General features: G+C 40.1%; 1 protein-coding gene across 17 annotated transcripts in view; it reads right to left on the bottom strand.

Moving 5' to 3' along the window:
- The window catches only part of SLC16A7 (solute carrier family 16 member 7), a 141,797-nt gene that overhangs the window by 38,699 nt on the left and 82,726 nt on the right, over nt 1–20,372 (bottom strand). For 16 of the 17 annotated variants that reach the window (XM_074374638.1, XM_074374642.1, XM_074374641.1 and 13 more), the window contains 2 exons: nt 19,089–19,335; nt 2,419–2,580 (listed from right to left, as the gene is read on the bottom strand). In XM_074374638.1, coding sequence (XP_074230739.1) covers nt 2,419–2,580; nt 19,089–19,305 — 379 coding nt within the window. In that variant the 5' untranslated portion in view covers nt 19,306–19,335. The remainder of the gene's footprint in view (nt 1–2,418; nt 2,581–19,088; nt 19,336–20,372) is intronic. The other variant, XM_010946347.3, reaches the window with a different exon arrangement.

Below are 20,372 nucleotides of genomic sequence, written 5' to 3'. Positions count from 1 at the left end.
TCCTTCCTTCCTTCCTTCCTTCCCTCCCTCCCTTTCTTTCTTTCTTTTTCTTTCTTTCCTTCTCTTGTCTCTTTCTCTCTTTCTTTCTTTTTTGGTTGAATTTTACCTCAATGATGCACTTAATGGTGATGAACTGAAACTTGTCATCAACCAATACAGCGCTTCCTTCCCCCTCAATTCAAATGTAAACATCCCGCTCACCAACTCACTCTCACTCCTGCTATTAACAATTTCTCAGTCTTATCAACGTCTCCAATCCATAGACGCTACTTTTCCCCCTCTAACCTCCAACATTTTGCAAGCTCTCTACATTTCTTTCCCTTGCAGAACTTAAATTGGATGGCTGCTGCATATAACAGCTCCTTCGACAGCACCCTTGCGTCATTTACTCCTTTGCCCGTAATGTCATCTGGAAAATACCTGAGGATGAGCTCGTGCGTATCCCCCTTCCCACACCTACACTGAAGATCTGAGAACTGCTGCAGAAAAGGCGTAAACCTGTCTTGACTGGTGCCTTTCAGTTTCACGATCACAAGCTTCAGATGGCGTCTCAGCAGTGTCCCAATACTGCCGTAGTATTTTTCTAGCAATCCCGCTTTGCCACTGTTTCAGAATTCACACACCACACCCTCTGCCCTCGGAACACCTGTCCTCCCTCCTCTGGTACCAACCTCCCCACAGTCAGCCTATGGAGACCAGAGAAGTTGCACCAGAGAGTAACTCACCTTTTCATGTCTAAAGACCCCACTCGACTTAAACACGCTCTCCTATTCCTTCTCAATGCAACATTTATACCCACCTCTCATTTTCAATGATCTTTCTAACAAAAGCATAACACTCAGTATCAGCTAAAGTTCCTTCACCACCGGACAGTGTTGGATAGACACTGGCAGGTTTGGCCTCAGGACCTCTCCTTACAATAATTCTTCTTATTAAATGAATTTAGCACGATTACTGCAGCCCTCGACTTCCTTTCTTATTAAGATGACTTTGCATATCTCCGTTCTTACGCACTGGCCGTAAAGTACACGTCTCTGGACAATCTTATTTCTGAGTACTGTATCACATCAAGCTCCCAAATTTTTTTTCAGAGACGTAAGTAATGATTACTGATTGGTGAGTATGAGGAGGGGCTGAATTGAGGGTACTAGGTCTTAGGACAGGAAAATGAGACAGAGCATACCCTGTACCATCACAGCCAGACACCCTGACAGCCCGAAGACGGAGGATCCAAGACTAGAAATCAGGTTTCCTGGTGCCCAGTTGGGTACCCTTTTAATTTTTCAACGTCATTTACTAACTTGCTCACTATTAACATAGTCATGAAAATCTAGTGGATCAGAAATTGGTCGATAATATGTAAGACCATTCAATTTGGTATCAAGCTACTTAAAGGGCAGTGAGAACAATGATAAAGAACATAGTTCTTGAAATCAGTATCTTTTCCCCTCTCTTTGTTTTTGATCTCTCTACCTTTTCTTTCCTTTCTATCTTTTAAACTGGAGCATCTACTCAAAAGCCATATGCTTAATATGTCTTTCAATCTATCAATCTGTATATAAAACTTCACATATTCTGCTTTCAAAACAGTAAAAATAATAGTTACAAAACACTCTTTGGTCAATTGGAAATAGCTTTAGATACCAAAGACCTTTCCCTAGAGTTTCAAGTTGCTTTTATTTTCTCCATTAATGCCGCTGGAATTTAGGGTAACCTTCAGGCAATAGTGGGTCCCAGGCCACCCAAATTAGCCACACGTACTCATTCCTTCCTATAACTGAGATAACGTTCAACATGGTCAGGTGAAAAATTAGATTCAGGGGGAAAATGCTTCCGAACTCTACCCAGTAACTGATGGTTCTGATCCTTTCCTTATATCCTGAGCTTTATTGGGATGGGTTAGTTCACATTCTCTCTGTGGTCTGTGGAGACCACACCAAACACAACGTGATAACTTGAGTCACCTCTCTGAAAAGAAAGATGTTATGTTTTGAACGGTGCAAGTCAACTGTCAACACTCAAAAAATAAATTACAATAATAAGAGCAAGTAGGAGGCAGTTCAGGGAGGGACAAGTGAAATGTCTAAAAGGCTAAGGGACTGATTTATGAGCGATGATTAAGAGGACGAAAGATGGGTAGCTCGATCACACAGCACTAAGGGGGGTGATGGAACAACAGCTCTTATTTTTTGAAAGGTTTAAACATATTTAAAGGTAAAAGCATGTCTTACTCGTCAAGTAGGATAATAATAATCACAATATAGCTGACATTTCTTCAGCACAGTTTTCAAAATACATGTGACATATCTCAGAGTATAATTAGCCAGTACAGGAATTATTTGAAATCCATGAAACATGTTTTTGGTGGTGAAATAATTTGACCAAGGAGAGTCATTTCCAATGGAAGAACGTTCTTACTATTTTTCAACAGGGAGATTGGCCTAAGAAGGAGAAATGATCCTGAAGGCATGGAAGGTGACACCACAAGAGCCTGGAAGTCAGAAGCAGAAGTCCTCGTCCCACCACGGCTACCCTCTCTGGCTTTTGGAAAACTCACACATTTCTTGGTCTGTTTCTCATCTGTAACGAAAAGCAGCAGCAGAGTAAAAGGACCTTCCTTCACTTTGTAAAGGCTATAAACTCATGCAACTATGAGTCAAAGTGTGAAATGTTTCTTGAAATAATATTAAATTATATGGAGTCAGAAGTGGATTTTAGCTGTTGAATGTTTAGCGTTCAGTGGTAAACTGCACTGAGAACATGACATGAAGAACTCATTAGCAACCTCCTGCCTATTTAGTCACGAATACGAGCAAAGAATTATTCCCTTATCGCTGTGATTAAATATGGATGCATTCTTGAGGAAAAGTATTTATTCAACGATATTTCTGGAGATACACTATTATTCTTTGGCCCTGGAATTTCACTAGCTATCATCTTTAAAGCAATTTATTACACAGGAGGAAGTATCCTACACTTTGCATAACTCATCCAATTTACTGATATTTTCATGAACAAAAAATGTTCTATTATCAGCTTCATTTCACAGGCAAAAAACTTACATGGAACTTTCTGTTACTATTTAACTCAAATGCAGAAATTTCATCTTCTTCTCCCTTATAAAGAAATTTTCCTAAAATGCAAAAAAAAAAAAAAAAAAAAACAACAACCCACCATCTCTTTACATATACTTTTAATGAAAATATCCTGATGACATTATTAACTACTTGTAATGCCCCATGTAATTAAATTACAGAGTCACACTTACGTCTTTAATTCTAGCCACACCCCCCCCCCTTTTTTTTTGCAGCTTGATAATTATCTCAGATAGTCATCTGCAAGCACCCAGCTGGTACCAGCAAGTCTATTACAAGTTCTATCATATAAAACACAACATATATTCACTTGGGAAGTAACAAATCAGATTAGCAAGTTCAAATATAGTTCTTTTCTATCTGTCTATAATTGTCATAAAAAATCTGAAGACCAAACTCAAGAAAGATTTCAAATGTGTTTTTTTACGTGCCTTGTCAATATTAATGTTACGGTTCTTATTTAATAATTGTATCTTCTTCTTTCCTTATGGATGCATGCGTGCACCTGAAAACTGATACTGAACTACGACACCGAGCTCAGCTTTCAGGGGAGACACCTGATATGTGCTTTGGCTGATGTGAAAGGTGAAACAGCAACCCGCTTCACCACATTAACAGGACTGTCACCGAATCCCCAGCACAAGAATGAGAGGAACACAAAAGCTGTACTGAGGATCTAAAGGAATTCGCTCTGCACTTCCATGGCCTTTCAGGTTTTTCTGCTCTACAATTTCCTTAGAAAGTGTATATGATTGCTTATGGAGCTAATGAGGAGTCAGTAACATTAAAATCATATAGCTAGATATCTATGAAACAGACATTATCTGTAATACATTTTGATCTCCACAATTACATTTTTCATTGTCAGTTTTTATAACCTGCATGCCTGCTGAGAAATGAAGAAGAAAAAGGATTTGTAAAACATTCACTAACTACAAGCGGGGAAATGCTTCTTATATACATAAAAAGGCAGTGGCAATTTTTAAAAAAGCAATACAAACGGGAACAACAGTTGAAACCAACTACAATTTTAGAAATTTGTGACAGAATGTAGCTGAAGGACGTTCAGAATTTATAAGAGCATTTTCCGTAAATTTACACTGTGACCTCGTAATCTCACACTAAGTCACGTTATGCAATGCTTTACACACTCAACTGTCCCACCTTTCCACGTTTTATGTTATGGGAATGAGTTAATTTCGAATATGGTCTCTGCTGACATTATACAAAAATGCCGACTCTTACTAAACATTTCAAATCCTCTCTGTCCTCCAGGAAGTCTTGCTGTTCCCCTTTATGCCAACGATTCCTTTGACCACAGTAAGGCTGCCTTTTATTTCTTTTCTCTGCCCTCATATAGCTGTCATTAGAAGAATCACACAGATTTAATAATTTCTACTTCTCATTTTTCCTAACTGGATGGAGCTCCTTGTCAGGGACCATGTCTCTTTTTCACTTTGGGGCATCAATATCTAGCTTAATTCCTGGTACACAGAAGAGCTCAATACATGTTGTTAAGTGAAAGAAGAAAATATGAAAAGAGGCATTTGGGTTCTGAGAAAGTAAGTAACCCTGAAAAAAATCACACAGCACTGAGCAGCATAGCCAGAAAGAGAACCCAGTCTTTCCTAGCCAATTTTATGATGATTACAATAATTTTGAAAATGGTCCATTTGTTCATTCCTTCAAGATGTTAAGCATCTCGTATGTGCCAGGGGCTACCCCTGCTCTCATGAGGTTTATATTCCAGTCGGCGGTTGAAAGTTTACCCTGGAAACCTGCACCGCCCAGTAGGGTAGCCATTAACCAACTGAGGCCTTTACAATTTTAAATTAAAATAAAATACAATAAAATTTCAATTCCTTTGTCAAACTAAATTCACATCAGGTGTCCAAGAGCCACCTGTGGCTAGTAGATGACGTATATTGGACAATCAGATCTAAAGGACATTTGTATCATCACAGAAAGCTCTAGAGCAGAGCACCGTTCCAACAAAAACTAAGTAATAGTGACAAGCACGACAGTGGGGGAACATCGTGCAAACAAAGAGGACAGAACTGTGTGGATGTAATGCTGAAACGCTGGACAGGAGCTCTAGACGGCCTCTGTCTTTTCTGTTATAACAAAGTACCTGGGTTGGAATCCACAATGCTCTCCAATTTTGTGGAGGAAACACAAAAGCTTCCAGGGGATAGAAAACGTGCTTCAACTGGAAACAGGACATTCCCAGGCCTACCTGCCTTGAAAGTTATACCTTCCCTTCTGTTACTTGAGTGACAGAAGACGTTCATACTAACATGACCGGTCCTTGTCAAGAACAGGAAGGTATTATTTCTCTGGGCATGACAACTCATTATGCCTTCACAGGACTGTGTCCTATTTCAAGGAAACACAGACCCAGTTCATGAATGTGTGCTATAAGGGAAAAACATGACCTAATAAGAAATTTTAGTCTACTATGAATACGTGAATAACAGTCACGCAAGAAAACGCCACACTAGGACAGACCTGCTCTCCTTCCAATTCTGTATTCTTTTGACAGTGATGCCGTCACGCACTTGATGGAATACGTGGCTTTTGCACATTTACCCCAAACTGGAGATCAGGGGGAAAAAGATAAGGTTCTTGTATCACTAAAGCAGAAGCGTGAACAGAAATAAGAGCCCCAAAGCCAGACAGACCAAGGTATGGGCCCTGCTTCCAGCATTCCCTTGAAAGAGCAACACGCTATCTTCGCACGTTCACAGCTCAGCAACCCCAATGAGGGCGACCTGGTGCGGAGTACTTATTAAATACCTTTGTTTCCTTTTATAGCTAGATCTATCACTCATGAATTTATCTAAAACTTGGTTCTGTTTAAAATTCTGGCTTAATTCGTTCTTTATTGGGATCGCAAATTCTATTGGATTATCATTCTCCTAAAAATTTCTTTTTCAGGCTGTCTTGGGCCCTCTTTTTCCTTCTCCTCTCTCACGGCAATTCCAACATTGTGGAATTTAATTCCATCTATCGACATAATCCATACCCTTCAAGACTTCATACTGTTTTATTATCTCTCTTCTTAGGCTTGGTATTTCCACTGTATAAAGACAAAATCTGATTTGTCTGTTTTGGAAGAAGAGATGGTCTCTACTTCAGAAACAAACACAGACTCACAAATATGTTTCCGATCCTTTCAGCTTCTGTTTTGAATTTTCTCTGGCTGCATTATGTTACCAAGGATGATGCTCACTTGGGGTACATATTGTGATAAAATCTGTTCAGACAATATGCAGCCACTCAGCAGAAGACGATGACACACATGGCTCGTCTGCACTTACAAGGTTTTGTGCCACATTCCTCCCACGTGAGGTAGCTTTTCTCAGACTATTGCACTGCAAAAGCCAAGAAATGAGAGGAAAGAAACCTAGACTCTAGAACATTAAGCCTGGACTAACGCTAAAACATCTAATTTAGATATTGTCTAGAAGAAAGATAGGCAAAGTGTGGTCACAGTAATAGAAAAATGGGTCTTTTTTTCCCCTTACTTCTACAATTCTTTTAGGTTGAAATCAAAGGCAAAGTTAGTTTTATCATTTATCACTTTCTTTCCTTAATCCGTTTTTCCCAGTCTCCACACTGGAGATGCTGTGCAGGCCTTTGGATCATTGTGGGTTTTCTAAACAGCTTGAATAGGCTCAGTGCCAGAGTGAGGCCTTCACGTCACACACACGCAGGTTTGCGTGGTGAGTACATTTGCCCAGAGAAACGCATCATTCTTTCTTACCGTGTTTAATTAGGGGGATGAAACTAATCAACAGAGAGTTCAGAGACACACGTTCATGAAAAGAAAAATGGACATTTGATTTATGAGAAGCTGAAGCAGAGAAGTATTTAGTAACTGGCTACGATTACTCCACTAACAAGTGCCATCGCTGCAGTCAGCACGGCCGAATCCAAGTCCACGCCCTAAACCGCTGTTGCACGGTGTTACTCTGCCCCTTAAAAAAAGAAAGGCAAAAAAGGATTTCTTTTGTTTAAGGATTTTGTAAAAATATCAGTTATTCATCTTTGAAAGTTTCTGGTGTATCTGCATATACGTATTAAAAATCAGCAGTAAGTACTACAAGACGCAGAAACAGGCTGCCAGCCAGAAAGGGAGCACCTCTCAGAAAAACGTAACAAACAGTTGCAGCTGGAAGGCCGTGAATATTAGGTAAGTATCGTTGAAGGTAAAACTAATGTTCAGTATTTAGCTAATTTAATTTAGGACCTATTAAATTCATTCAATGGTAGATATTTATGACTTAGCTAAAGCAACAGAAACCTGCTGTCTGAAACCAAATGGAACTTCAGATCCTTGGTGGCACGTATTTTCCTGCCACTCCTGCTGGCTCCCCAAGGGAAGCTGAATGACTGCAGGAAATACAGAACCAAGAAAGCATTTCTAGTTTCAATCTTGTTTCTTCACAAATAGAAAAGGTCTGTATCTGCTAATTATTCAACATTAACTGCTGTTTCCTTCATTAACCCGAACAGAATAAAACTAGTAAAAGAGACAGAGTAGGAGGCAAAATACAAAGTGAATAAAAATGTTTTCCTTTTTCTCTCCCACGTGTATTATTTTGGACTGTGTGTAGTACCCAGGGGCCAGGCTATTTTGTCAGGAAAACACATGAATTGCCTCAAGCTTCCAGTTCTGCTGTGTTTCAACTAATATGAGAGCCAATTTTAAGGCACAGAGGTTATCCTGTCCTTGGAAAGTTTTATTCAGCTTCTAAAACATATCCTGTTTGATTTAAGGAACACCTCTAAGTAGTGTCTTTGCCACAACATAAAGGAACTTAATATCATTTCTTGATAGGAACAGTGCTCATGAACAAAGCTTATAGTTACTTTTATCTTAGTCATTTCATCACACTTGTTTTCTTCATCTGAGAAGGCAAAATTAACTCTCCATAGATATTTTACATATATTTTAAACTAATCATGAAATACTTCTCATAACCCAGAAGCATTTGCAAGGTTAATGAGAACCTCTAAAGTATTCAAAGACATTATTTTCTGAAAAAAATTTTTATTTACTTAGGGAGAAGGTAATTAGGTTTTTACTTATTTATTTATTTTATTGGACGTACTGGGGATTGAACCCAGGACCTTGTGCCTGCTAGGTGTGCACTCTACTGCTGAGTTGTGCCCTCCCTCTCCCAAAGACATTCTAAACGAGGTTATTAAAATGCAACCCTTTGCATATTTCTGATACATGGGAAAAAAGTTTGTCCCAGGCAAGAAGGAATAAAGAAAACAGGGAAACTTTGAAAACTTTCTCAATCTCTAGATCCATGCCTACTCCTTGGAAGATGATAGAAATCTGCAACATTGAGAAAGATTTCTGTTGCAAAAACAGTTTCTGTAGCCCAGTTCTTGCGCCAAAGTCAAATAAGCAACTGTCTGTTATTTGTGCCACGTGGATTTCACAGCTGTCATTTCCACAGCACATACCATTGCATTGTTCCACTAAAATCACAACAGCTTGCAAAAGTTGAGATAAAATCTCAGATACTTTTATCTTACTCTCTGAATTTTTTTCCTCCTAATTAATAGGACTAAAAGGATACTTTAAATGTGTTTGGTCTCTCAATGATTCTTCTCCATCAATATAAGTCATGGACCTAAACACTGGATTACCTGGTCAGATTACCTGGCTGAAGTTTGGAAAAATTAAAGGAAACTCCACATCACTAACACACACGTAATGTTTCCCCTTTTGTTCCTCTTCGCTCATTATCTAGATTTCACTCGTGTTCTTACAGGTTGTTTTCACTCATCATCTGAAGAGAACAGATGAGTCCAAAGCAGATCAAAGCTCTATTTACTGGATTTATTTCTGTCCAGCCTTCCAGGAACGCACACTCATTGCTGGGGTACTGAGAAAATACACACGTTGCTTCCACTGGTCCCTCAGCTGAATCTTTAACCCAGTCACTGATGGCGTGGGGGTGATGCCAAAGAACAGCACGCACCAACACAGCACTAGCGTCATCAAACACTCCAAGGTGTGCAGAACACATTCTAACAAGAACGATGCAAGACTAGGGAGCGTGACTTCAAGGATCCATCAAAGCTCCCGCAGAAGCTCCCCGAAATTTTCCACTTAATGCCCGCCTAGTGACTGGAAAGATGCTAAGTGTAATAATTATTATTTTAATAGCTTGAGAAATCTCTATTCCTTTCATAATAAGAACTTCAGTAAAATCGAGGGTTGATAATCAATGTGTACCTACAGAAATGCTAAGGCAAATTAGCTTTGTGATTGCATAGGCTCCTCCCATTCTTAAAAACAACAGACAAAACAACTAATGAAAACGCAGGTGACTCCAAGACTTCTTACCCAGCACAGGAAACAGCAACCCCATCACAGAAAGCCCACCGCTACGGCTGATCCTCACTGATCTTGGATTCTGTATTTTTGAACTCGCCTACTCACTAAAATGTACGTGTAACCCCTCAAATCAATATTCACAGTGCTTTTTCACAGTCATCCATGGAGATGTGCAGAGTGGGGACAGACTGGAACCACCCGACATGTATGTTCCCAGCTGAGGCCAAACTAGGTGACACTCACCTTCTTGGTTCAGCTCTCATACTATTAATGAGAGTCTCCCTACTCAGTGCTACGCTTTCCACACTTTTGTAGTTTTTGTTGGGGATTTAGCTGTTTGAAATGGCCTTTTAAGTGTGCTGCTGAAGTGCTGGCTAGTGCTCCTGAACTCCAGGGGGCTGTGACGTGCCTTACAGGAAAAATATATATGCTACCTATTTTTCTTTCAGGCATGAATTGCTTTGCTGTTTGCTGCAAGTTCAATGTTAATGAATCAACGATATATATTAAATAAGCTACCTTTACACAGAAACACAAAATAAAATAAGGTTATGTATTGATCAATTGACGAAAATGTGGGCAGCGGCTCATGGGAACCTAACCCTGTATTTCCCCCGAGGAGCGGGAGGGCAGGGATCAATAATTCAGTGTCCATGGCAGTTTCATAGAGCGTAACTAATGCAAATAATGAGAATTGAATGTATCTTAACACATTCCGGATTATGAATATTCTCCTAAAATAGAACAAAAGGGGGGGGAGGACTCAGTGTTGCGATCTTGGTATCCTAGACGCCCATCTTCCCATCTTTTCTCTTGCGTCTGATGGACACAAAATATGTGGTCCAGGATCACTTCAGTGGGTTCTGGGCCATCAGCCACACCTGTCTCCAGCTTGCCCTCGTGTATGAATCACATTCACCTCCCTTGGGCTACGAGAGCCCTCTCTAACTCTCCTCTCTAGGGCTTCCATTTATAGTACTTCTTCTGCTTCAAACACCCCCCTTCCTTTTATTAAGGCTGCATCCTCACCCTTCAATTCAAGAAATATTTCCTGATCACAGCTGTGAGATCTGTTTCCTTTTCATACAGTTTCATGACAACTACTATGTTTCTTCACTCATAACGTATCGTAACTATAAACCAACAAAGAAAAGTGAAAACATCCATGTCATGTTCCATAAGCACTTCTGTGTCTGATGGCTTTGTGTGACTTTCCAGTGCCAGGCCAGTACTTTGCACACTGTTGATGCTCAAAGTGTATCTGTAGGATAAATGAGTTTAGTCCCCAGTGATGACACTGGATTGCCTACACATCCCCACCTCTGATGATCACAGATACTGTGCATAATCGGGTAGAAGCAGCATTTCTGGCACAGCCGGGGGCCTCGTCTTAGGATCAGATCCATGAACCTCACATCTGCATATATAACTCTAACCAGCTGAGCAAATTCTTGCTCAAGGACAGCCATCTAGATTAATCATTTAAAAATCTCTCTGGAATAGAGCAATTATTCTGCCAAAGCCACTACTGTTGTAATAAACAAAGAAATGTTCAGAGAGTATTTCCAATTCTCCAACATAATCCATCAATCTTAAGTCACACATGGCGTATGAACATATGAAGTTAAATTTTTATTCTTATAGCATCCTTTAAAAATAGTTAATGGAAAAAAAAAAACTGTTGCGTATCCCCAATCCAAATACAAACGTGGTTTGACGGGGCGGAGAAGGGCTCCTGCTTTGAAAGGAACATCTGCAGAAATAGTCTTCAAATTAACCAACATAGTTCAGGAGTCGATTCCATGCTAGACCTCGCCAGGACCTTTCAGAAACTCAACCCCACATATATCTACCAGCAATCTTTTCTAGTTAGTTAAAGAAGAAAGCATTTGACAAGGACATGAAAGTAACTCACAGATTATAAGAGAGGATCAGAAACAACAGGCTTGGATGGAGCCATAAACAAAACACCACAGACCAGGTGCATTAACCAACAGAGGCACAGTGCTCACAGCTCGGGAGGCTGGAAGTCCAAGGTCAAGGTGCCAACCAGTATGATGCCTGGTGAGAGCTCGCCTCCCAGCTTGTAGCCCAGCTGCCTTTCTTGCCGTGTCCTTAAACAGACTTTCTTTGGTGTCCATGGTGAGAAAGAGATCTGTCTCTTCCTCTTCATATAAGGCCACCAATCCTATTGGAGTAGGACCTTGCCCTTATGACCTCATTTAACCTTAATTACCCCCTCAGAGCCGTATCTCCAAATACAGTGAGATGCAGGGGTTAGAGTTTCAATATATGAATTTTGCGGGGGAGACACAAACCCAACGGACTGCCCCAGCAGGCATACCGCTGTTGCCACCAACGGCTACCTACTCGACAGTCTATTCCACAAGCCCCACTGACTCCGAACATGGGCACCACTTTGGTGCCGCTTTTGGATCACGGATGGTCTGTACCCATCTCCTGACTGTGTTCTTTGGGCATCTGTTTCTTCACATCAGTGGTTTCTGAATCAAACCTGGCTTTGCTACGCTGGGTGGATGGAGCCTGGCTGCCCTAGGTGTAAGGAATTCTGGGAAAGTACATTTCTGGCTTTTTACCTGGGGAGGCAGGAAACCACTAAAGCGGGAATGCCCTAATACAAGATGAATTTTCGGGGCGGGGGGGCGGTATCTGATGGCCCAAAAGAATGATGGATATCCGCTTCACCACCTGGACAGCACGGGGCACAGAGGAAATGCCACAGCGAATATGAGTAAAGGCCACAGTATTCCTTCAGAACAGAGTACTGACCTATTTATTTCTTACTTTCCTCTGTTTCCAAACCTTACTGGCACGATTGCTCTAGTCAGATTTACCATCTTGCTTGAACCTAATCTGTGGTTTCATTCTCTAAGAGCTACTATCACGACCACCATGAACCAAACACTAAACATCCCCAAGCATGAAGCCCTACCTCATGCCCACCATAAGTGTTTATTCCTGAGGGCAACCCTGATCAGTAAAATATCACATGCACATACACACATATTTTTTCCTTTTGTGATTTTACAGATGGCCAAGCTGAGGCTCCAAGGTCAAATGCGTGGCCCAAACAAGGAGGCTGCAAAGGCCACACTTCGTACCTGTTACTTTGGGGCTCGTTGCTTTAATGACCATGTTCTGCCTCTCACTGGACTACTGAACCATTAATAAACCCTGAGACCCCAGGACTTTCCATAGCTAAGGTCTACTCAAGGGGCCAACTCTCGTCAGGTACAACCGAGTCCCCTTGCTGGCTGCGAAGTGTTGTGTTGCATGCGGCAATCCCGGGGTCTAAATACAGCAAAGGCATTCTGACGCGTATCTAGTTAGCTACTTAGCTGCGGAGAAATTATCCAAATGTAAAGTTACTCATGAGTGATAAGTAAAAGTTTTATTCTTGGGAAATCGTATGTTAGCCTATTTTAAAAAGAGTCGAGTCGTGAGCACTTATTGTTTTGTCTCCTCAAAAGCCGTCCTTCTTCTGGGAAGAGTGCCATCCTTCTTTGGGGGAACTGCGCCTTTCCTACACCCAATGTAGAGTTCCACTCAGGCTGCCAGTGTTGGCGCCTCATCCATCCACTGCCCACGAGAGCAGATGCAGGGTAGGTCAGACCCTGGCAAACTTCCCTGGAATTTGTCAAAGTTACTGGGGAAAAGGGGGAGTCTCTTTCACATCATAATTGAGAAGAAATATGAGACTGGGATGCTGGTAATTGTCTTCCCTGTCTCAGGGAGAGGGGGCAGAGCTACCCCGACTCGAAGAAGCAGAGGGGAGAGCGCGATGTGACAGGGAGATGGCGGATGTGTAACCACCGGTGCTAGCTGACCTGGAAGGCTGGTACCTGAGCCCCTCCGCTGGTCTGCATTTAGACCTCAGTAGGTTTGAATCAGGTTTCTGTCATTTGCAATCAAGACACATCTGCATAAAATATGTAATTATGTAAAAGTACATTTTAGAGAAATTTTTAAGCCAAAAATCAGGATATTCTTACTCTTGCCAGGCTGTAAATTAATAAGTAGGTTCTTCTCATGTCATAAGTAAAATCCTCACTGTCTAAAGCACACACATCAAAAAGGATTTCCATAATGTTTCTTAAATTTTTTCCTGCTGAAAATAACATTTAGTACTGATCCAATAGGCCTGGATTTTCAGCCTTCCTTAGGGAAAGTATCTCTTTGAACAGTTTCAAAGCACTAAGCAAACCCGTGATCTGCCCTTGATTCCTGCCACTGCCACCCCTGTCTTGGGAGGGGCAAACTGACATCTAATCACAGACAGTCCCACGGGCATTATGCGAGCCCTATATCTGTGCCTTCAGGTGCCTGCCTCTCACTTTTATTCCCACGAAAATTGGCCATGATGGTTTCCGCTTATGATTCCTTTCTCACCTGAGATATCGAGGGCTTCCTCTTCTCTGACAGAGAGCTGAAAAGATAGCACGTGCCCAAACCATCTCAGGACATAAGTTCAATGACCAAGGGCGGCCCATGTCTGTTCCAGCCTTGAATTACAATTTACATAATCTACATTGGAGTTACACAGCAATCGAGGCTTTTGGTTGTGCTGATCAGTAAAACCTAGGTTTTTTTGCTGCCTAACAGAACTGCAAAAGCTTAATAAAAATGCCTTTCTGACTCATTCAAAACATACAGTGGGCCAAGGAGCTTCCCCTTGCAACCAGGTCACATGAAGTAAGGCTGATGCTGCGGGAAAGGGAAAAGGAGAGCCGCCTGCCAGCGGGAACTGCCTTGCCCAGGTGTCCAGGGACCACATACATCCTGCCTCCCACATTTCATTGGTCAGAACTAGTCATTTGGCCTCAACCTGAGCGCAGAGGAGCCGGAAGACATTCAACTGCACGTGGAAATCTGATGAGCAAAGTGATTTCTGCCACACTGTCCCATATTTCCTAGGAGGACTTGAGCAATTTCTATATTAATGGATGAAAAAAATCCACCATGGAGCAGGTATAAGAAGTACACAGCCTGCTTGCACAGGGCTGTCCGAGTGTACCTGGGTTTTCTAAAGCTATATGGAAAGTCCGAGGTATGTCAGTCACAGAGATGGAATGAACTTTTTTTTTTAATTGCTGCGAAGATAGAGAACAAGATGAGTTACTTTAATAGCCTCTCTCATTCTGCAAAAATATTTAGAGCACAAAGCAAAACATTTTGACTTAAAAAGGAGCAGAAAAATACACATTACATATTATGGGCACTGACCTCAACCTCTCTATGCCTAAAACCTTTTGCTTGTTGGTCTCCAGTAAAATAAGCTCAGTGATCTAAGATTGGGCCCCTTGTGTAAATCAGTCCATCATAAAACCATCACCCTTACTTTAGCACAATCGCAGTCACTGCTCACAGAAATCAGAAGAGTGAGTTACCATGGCGACAAAGCCAACTTTCCTCTTCAGAATGGCTGATTCTTCCGAGTCATAGCAGGTACTACCAGAGAAGGAGCACGAGGTGTGCACAGAGACTGGCAGCCCCGAATCTGGATTCTGTCATTGTGTAGCTAAGCGTGTTCACATTGCCTTCTGGTACAGTAACAAAGACACACGTTGCACTGAAGGATAATCCTGCGTAATCACTGTTTACAAAATAAATCCCTATATCCATCTAAACCATGTGGAAAGTTTAAATTGTAATATGTTGTCTACCGCTAATTAGTGCTTTATTAATGGGGGGACTGCTCTGCTTGACCTATTTGCTGAAATTCGGCGGCGCTCCAGGAGACCGTATGGATGGCCAGATGGGCTGCTGTAATTCAGTGCCATTATTCTAAGGATGAAGTAAGGGATAAACATAATTTGCATTCTTTTCCATCCTTCCTGCATACCTTTTATTAGTTTCATTTTTAATGCGGACATCAGAAGGGAAGCTAACACCTTGCTACCAAGACCGAGATGCCAACTAATTACTAGACGAGACCCCAGCCCTGACATCATAGGCCAGGCGTCCGAACGCACTGCAGCTCACCCAGTGCCCCCCCCCCCCCGTGGTGATTAATAGGCTGAGTGCTAAGCCCTAATGAGTGTGTCAGATCTTAGATGGTCTCTAGGCTAATGTAATTAGCATTATGTTAAACAGAATATTTCAGTTACTTGGTAGAGAGACTCATTATAGTTCATAGTAAACTTTATGCTTTTTTGCCTTATGGCCTTTGAATTTCCTTTATAATTATCAGCCTAAAAGGCCTCTATAAATAGAGATCTTTCAAATTATTAGATAAAGATTTAAATATTTTTAAATCAAATATTGATTTGCTTTTACTACAGGAATCCCTATGTTACACATAAAGCGAAGTTTGGAGATATTTACAAAAATGCAAGTTTCTGGGCTCTACAAATTCTGGTAAAAGGGGCTTTGGAATAAGATCCAGGACTATGCATTTTTAACAAGAGACCCATGGTTCCAAAGCAGAAAATCTGTGGACCATACTTGAAAAAACACTGCCACTTTGGTAATAGGACCAATGTCTGTGTCTTAGATTAATTGAACCTATTAGATTTTCTGTCCTAAATAGTTACCATGTTTCTGAAAAAAATTATCTGCACCTGTATAAGGGGACATGCTTTCATATTGAGATTACACTTTTAAATGTGCCAATATTTCTTGTTAAAAAGATGGAAAATGAATTATCAAGATAAAATATAGATGCTATTTCCAACAAACCGTGTAAGTGTATGAGCGTCCGTTCAATGGTGGACGTGGCCAGTCGTAGCATTTCTACCCAGTGGGCAATGGATCTGCAATTACTTTTCCGGTTTTAAGGGAAAGACCAAAGGGTAGCAGACTCGCACCTTTCCTCCGTGGCCAGAGATGATAACTAAATGTCTCAGCCCTGACGACTCTGATGACCAAAGGACTCTAAGCATTTTCCCACTGCTTACTTGGGTATCACCAAGGTATTTCCATCATCTGTTACTACCTACTAAGTATTTTCATATGTTTAGCATTCTTTTCTTAAAACACCCAGATACAGAGTCCCTGTGAATCTTTAATTTAGACTTATTTTATTCCTCTTTACCCTAAACATATTAAGGTCATTTTTTCCTCAATTGATAACTATTTTACCAAACTACCATTTTCTTGATGAACTTCAAAAAGAGTTCTCTTCTGTGTTTTTTTTTTTAATGTATATGGTATGTATTAAAAACAGGAAAATAAGAGCATAATAAAGTAAAAACAACTATTTAATGATAAATATATATTATGGATATTTACTTATAATTTGATACTGGGATTTATTGGTTTGAGAAAAGCCATTATACCATTCTTCATTCCAAGTTTCCTTTTAGATCCAGCCAGGGGGTGAAAAGCTGTCCCATGGCCACGGCAAGTCTACAAACACATCCTGCTTTTGTTGGATGGGGAATGGTTACTGGGGTATCAAGCTCTGTCTGAGACTCACTGTAAGTTATCCTATTCCATCTCTTCCTCCAGGAAGGCTGCATTTCCCAGCGACCCCACCCCTGCCTCTAGGGAGGGCAGTGTTCCATTTCTGACCAATGGCATGTGTGCAAATGTTGTGTAACATTTCCAGACCTGGCCCCTAAGATACCCAATATGATCTTCCACACCATCTGTGTTCGTTCTCTGTCCAGGCAGGTGGAGCTGATTTAGGGAAGATCACAAAGCCTTAGGTGATGGCACAGCCACTAGATAAAACAGTACTTGAAGTAAAGCTTATACAATAATGAATACAAGGAATCAACTTGTACTCCCTTTTGGCCGTGGGACTTTGAGGCTGTTTTCTTGAAATGAATAAAGTCAATTAAGACTTGACTTATTGAAAAAATTACACAAATTGTTGTTGCTTACAAGTTAGCCAACTATCAATTCAACAGAAAATTACGAATGTATAGGACCTGAAGTCCAAATTCAAAAGACTTACACAAATTCACTAGAGGAATATGTTTCAGTTGTATCAAAGAAGGGGGAAAAACACATACCCTAAATTCAGTACATTTTGGAGCTCAGGACAAGATGACTTTCTGTGCTGCTCTAATAAAACATTATTAAAGAACACATGACCCATGGGACAGAGGAACAAGACCCGGGGCACAATATCTACTGTTTCTACAATCATCAAAAATAACACAGCAACAACCCCTAAAGCAACTGTCCAAAGAAGAATCTCAGAAAATGTTTTCAAAGCAGAATTTTTCATTGACATACCCAAATAGCATTTTAAAGGTACCTTTTGGTACTGGAACAAAAATGCATCAATTTAACCTAACCAAAAGGGTAACGGAGTCATATACTGGAGTAAATAAAATCACTGACACACAGAAAGTGGAAGACACCCACCCACCCACACACACACACACACACGCACGCAGGATTACTGGAAGATCAATTTTTATCTTGGTAGTACAATAAAAAGACAATACCCTGAAGAATAGTTATTATGTCACTAACAAATGACCTTAGTAGGGGCAGCATATGAATGAGGTCTGCAGAAGGCCGTGCACAGATCTGTCTCTGTCACTTTCTGGAGGTAAAGAGGAAGATCAGAGAAAGGGAAGAGAGCTCAGTGATTAAATGTTTGGGGTCTCAATTTCCACCCGCCACTAATGAGCTGCTTGACTTGGTAAAAATATTTCACGTGTCTATTTCCTCAGCTATAGAATGGAGAGAAGATAACATTTCCTTCACAAAACGTTGAAAGAATTAGGTTATATGACACAGAGCAAACATTTAGAGAAGCCTTAGCTAAAAGTAAACGCTAATACATATTGCATAGTATTCCTAATGCCATCCTCATTACTATGAGCCATACTACTCTCACCTGTAAAGTAAGACATCGCAAGGTGATCTGTATGATTTCTTTTATATCCTGAGTCTTTTATACACCTGTCTCTTAAAAGTCAAATATCCAGTTGAAAAACGAAAACTCTAAAATCTAAATATTTTAAGTCATGACTGTAAAAATCTATAGACAGTCTTGTCTGCTGTGGGGACTGAGTTAAAGAAGATGTAATTATGTGCGAACAATGCCAATCTTTTTAACAGTCAAAAGTAATGCAGTACTTTGATTTATTCATTCTCCCTCATGAATCATACCCTCATTTGAACATGGAATGTAACAAAATAATTGTCAGGCAACCATTTAAATTAAAAAAATGTCATGTTTAATGAGTACTGCAGAGATAAGGAATTATTTTATTCACCCAAACTTGAATGGATCCAGAATGTACATGATAACACTCTATTTCTGCAGCTTAAAATCACTTTCGAGGCTTACAGATTGTCAGCAACTTGAGTTTTACCAATTGTTCTAATGGTATAGACTTCATTGCAAATTAAATTATGGAAAAGCGCCTCCCTTGAAAATTCTGTAATTTAGTAAATCTCAGTTCATGCAAAGACAGCCTCATTCAAACATATACTCCGGCAAGACTCAGAATGAAGTGAATAGTTCAAGACGCTGAATCACTAAAAATCATTAAAAATTCAGCCCTAATTATATTTTTGGTTGGTTTTAAGTGACTACAATATGAAAACAAGTCTTACACTACATGTAAAACACTGTGGCACGAATAAATGCCACGAATAGAGTGCTTTTCTTAAACCAGAATTCTGTTTAGTCCAAAGATCCTTACCTCCTGCATACATAACAGCCAGCATAATGGAGGATATCCATGCTATTTCACTGTAGGTAGTGTTGAATATTTGCTGAATTTCTTTGAAGAATACTGTGACGGCTTTGGGAAATGCATATGAAAATCCAATGGAGATAAAAGCTGCTCCAACCACTACCCAGCCCCATCCTCCGTCAGGAGGTGGATGTAGTGCTGGGGAACTTGCTGCTGGTGGCATTGCTGCTGCCCTATTTGAAATTCAAGTAACCTATATTAAAAAAAAGGAAATAACAGTTTGAACCCTGTTTCAATTTTCACATATCACTCTTGATAGTTACACAAATAGTATTTTCCAGTTATAACTACAGCTATATAATTTTTCATAAATATTTTTAATACTCTAGAACTCAAACTACCAGAAAATTTACCAAAACACTAGAGTGACGTATGTAACTTTGTTATGAGCTAAAAACTGAAAGCATTTAATTTGTTTACAGAAACAAATGTGACTCAAAGGGAAGTCAGAAATTCAGATCTGTACTAAAGTACCAACGAATAAAATAAAAGCTATCTCAATCAGATTTTTAAGATAAATGGAGCTGTCATCACTTAGAATAATTTCTTAATCCCAAACATTTAAGATTTTCTATACAAAGGTTAAAAAGAGCATATATTAAATCTGATGAATTTTAGAGAGTTCCATAGTAAGCATATTTTAGAATTTTTCCATTTTCCATAATTGAGACTGCTTAAAAGAGACCTATTTTCTAAACTTACAGGATTAGAAATTGTACGGTTCTAATGAATTAATTTTAATGCACTTCCAAAACTGGTGCTACCTATCATTTTATAAATGATACATTTTATGAATTCTTCATGGCAATGAAATGCTCCCAATCAAATGGATGGCATGCTATTTTTTTTTAAAAGAAAGGGACCTTCTTTTGGGATCTGGCTAGGAACACTTAACTGCCAGCTTTCTGGTCTGGAGTCCCCACTCTCCTGTGTAAGAAATGATCACATATAGCTTACTGCAACTGAAAATAGATGAAAAACATCTTGCTTTTCTCACATCCGTGTTTCTTTGTAGAGCGAGGCTGCTTGCTTGGCTTTTAGCTTTAATCGCTGGTATTTCTCAGTATCTTCTTTCTACTACTCTCATTCCATCTGAGCATATTTTTCAGTTGAAATGTAGAGGAAAAAACGCTTGACTGTTGGTAAGATAATGCTGAAAATAAGCTAAGAAAAGCTAAATTTGCCACTAATTTAGAAAACTAACCAAAAAAAAAAAAAAGCCCTCAAAAC

The sequence above is a fragment of the Camelus bactrianus genome, chromosome 12 (genome assembly GCF_048773025.1).
Source record: "Camelus bactrianus isolate YW-2024 breed Bactrian camel chromosome 12, ASM4877302v1, whole genome shotgun sequence".
Lineage (NCBI taxonomy): Eukaryota > Metazoa > Chordata > Mammalia > Artiodactyla > Camelidae > Camelus > Camelus bactrianus.
Note: the sequence above shows the minus strand (reverse complement) of the source record. Positions and strands in the feature narration are given on the sequence as shown.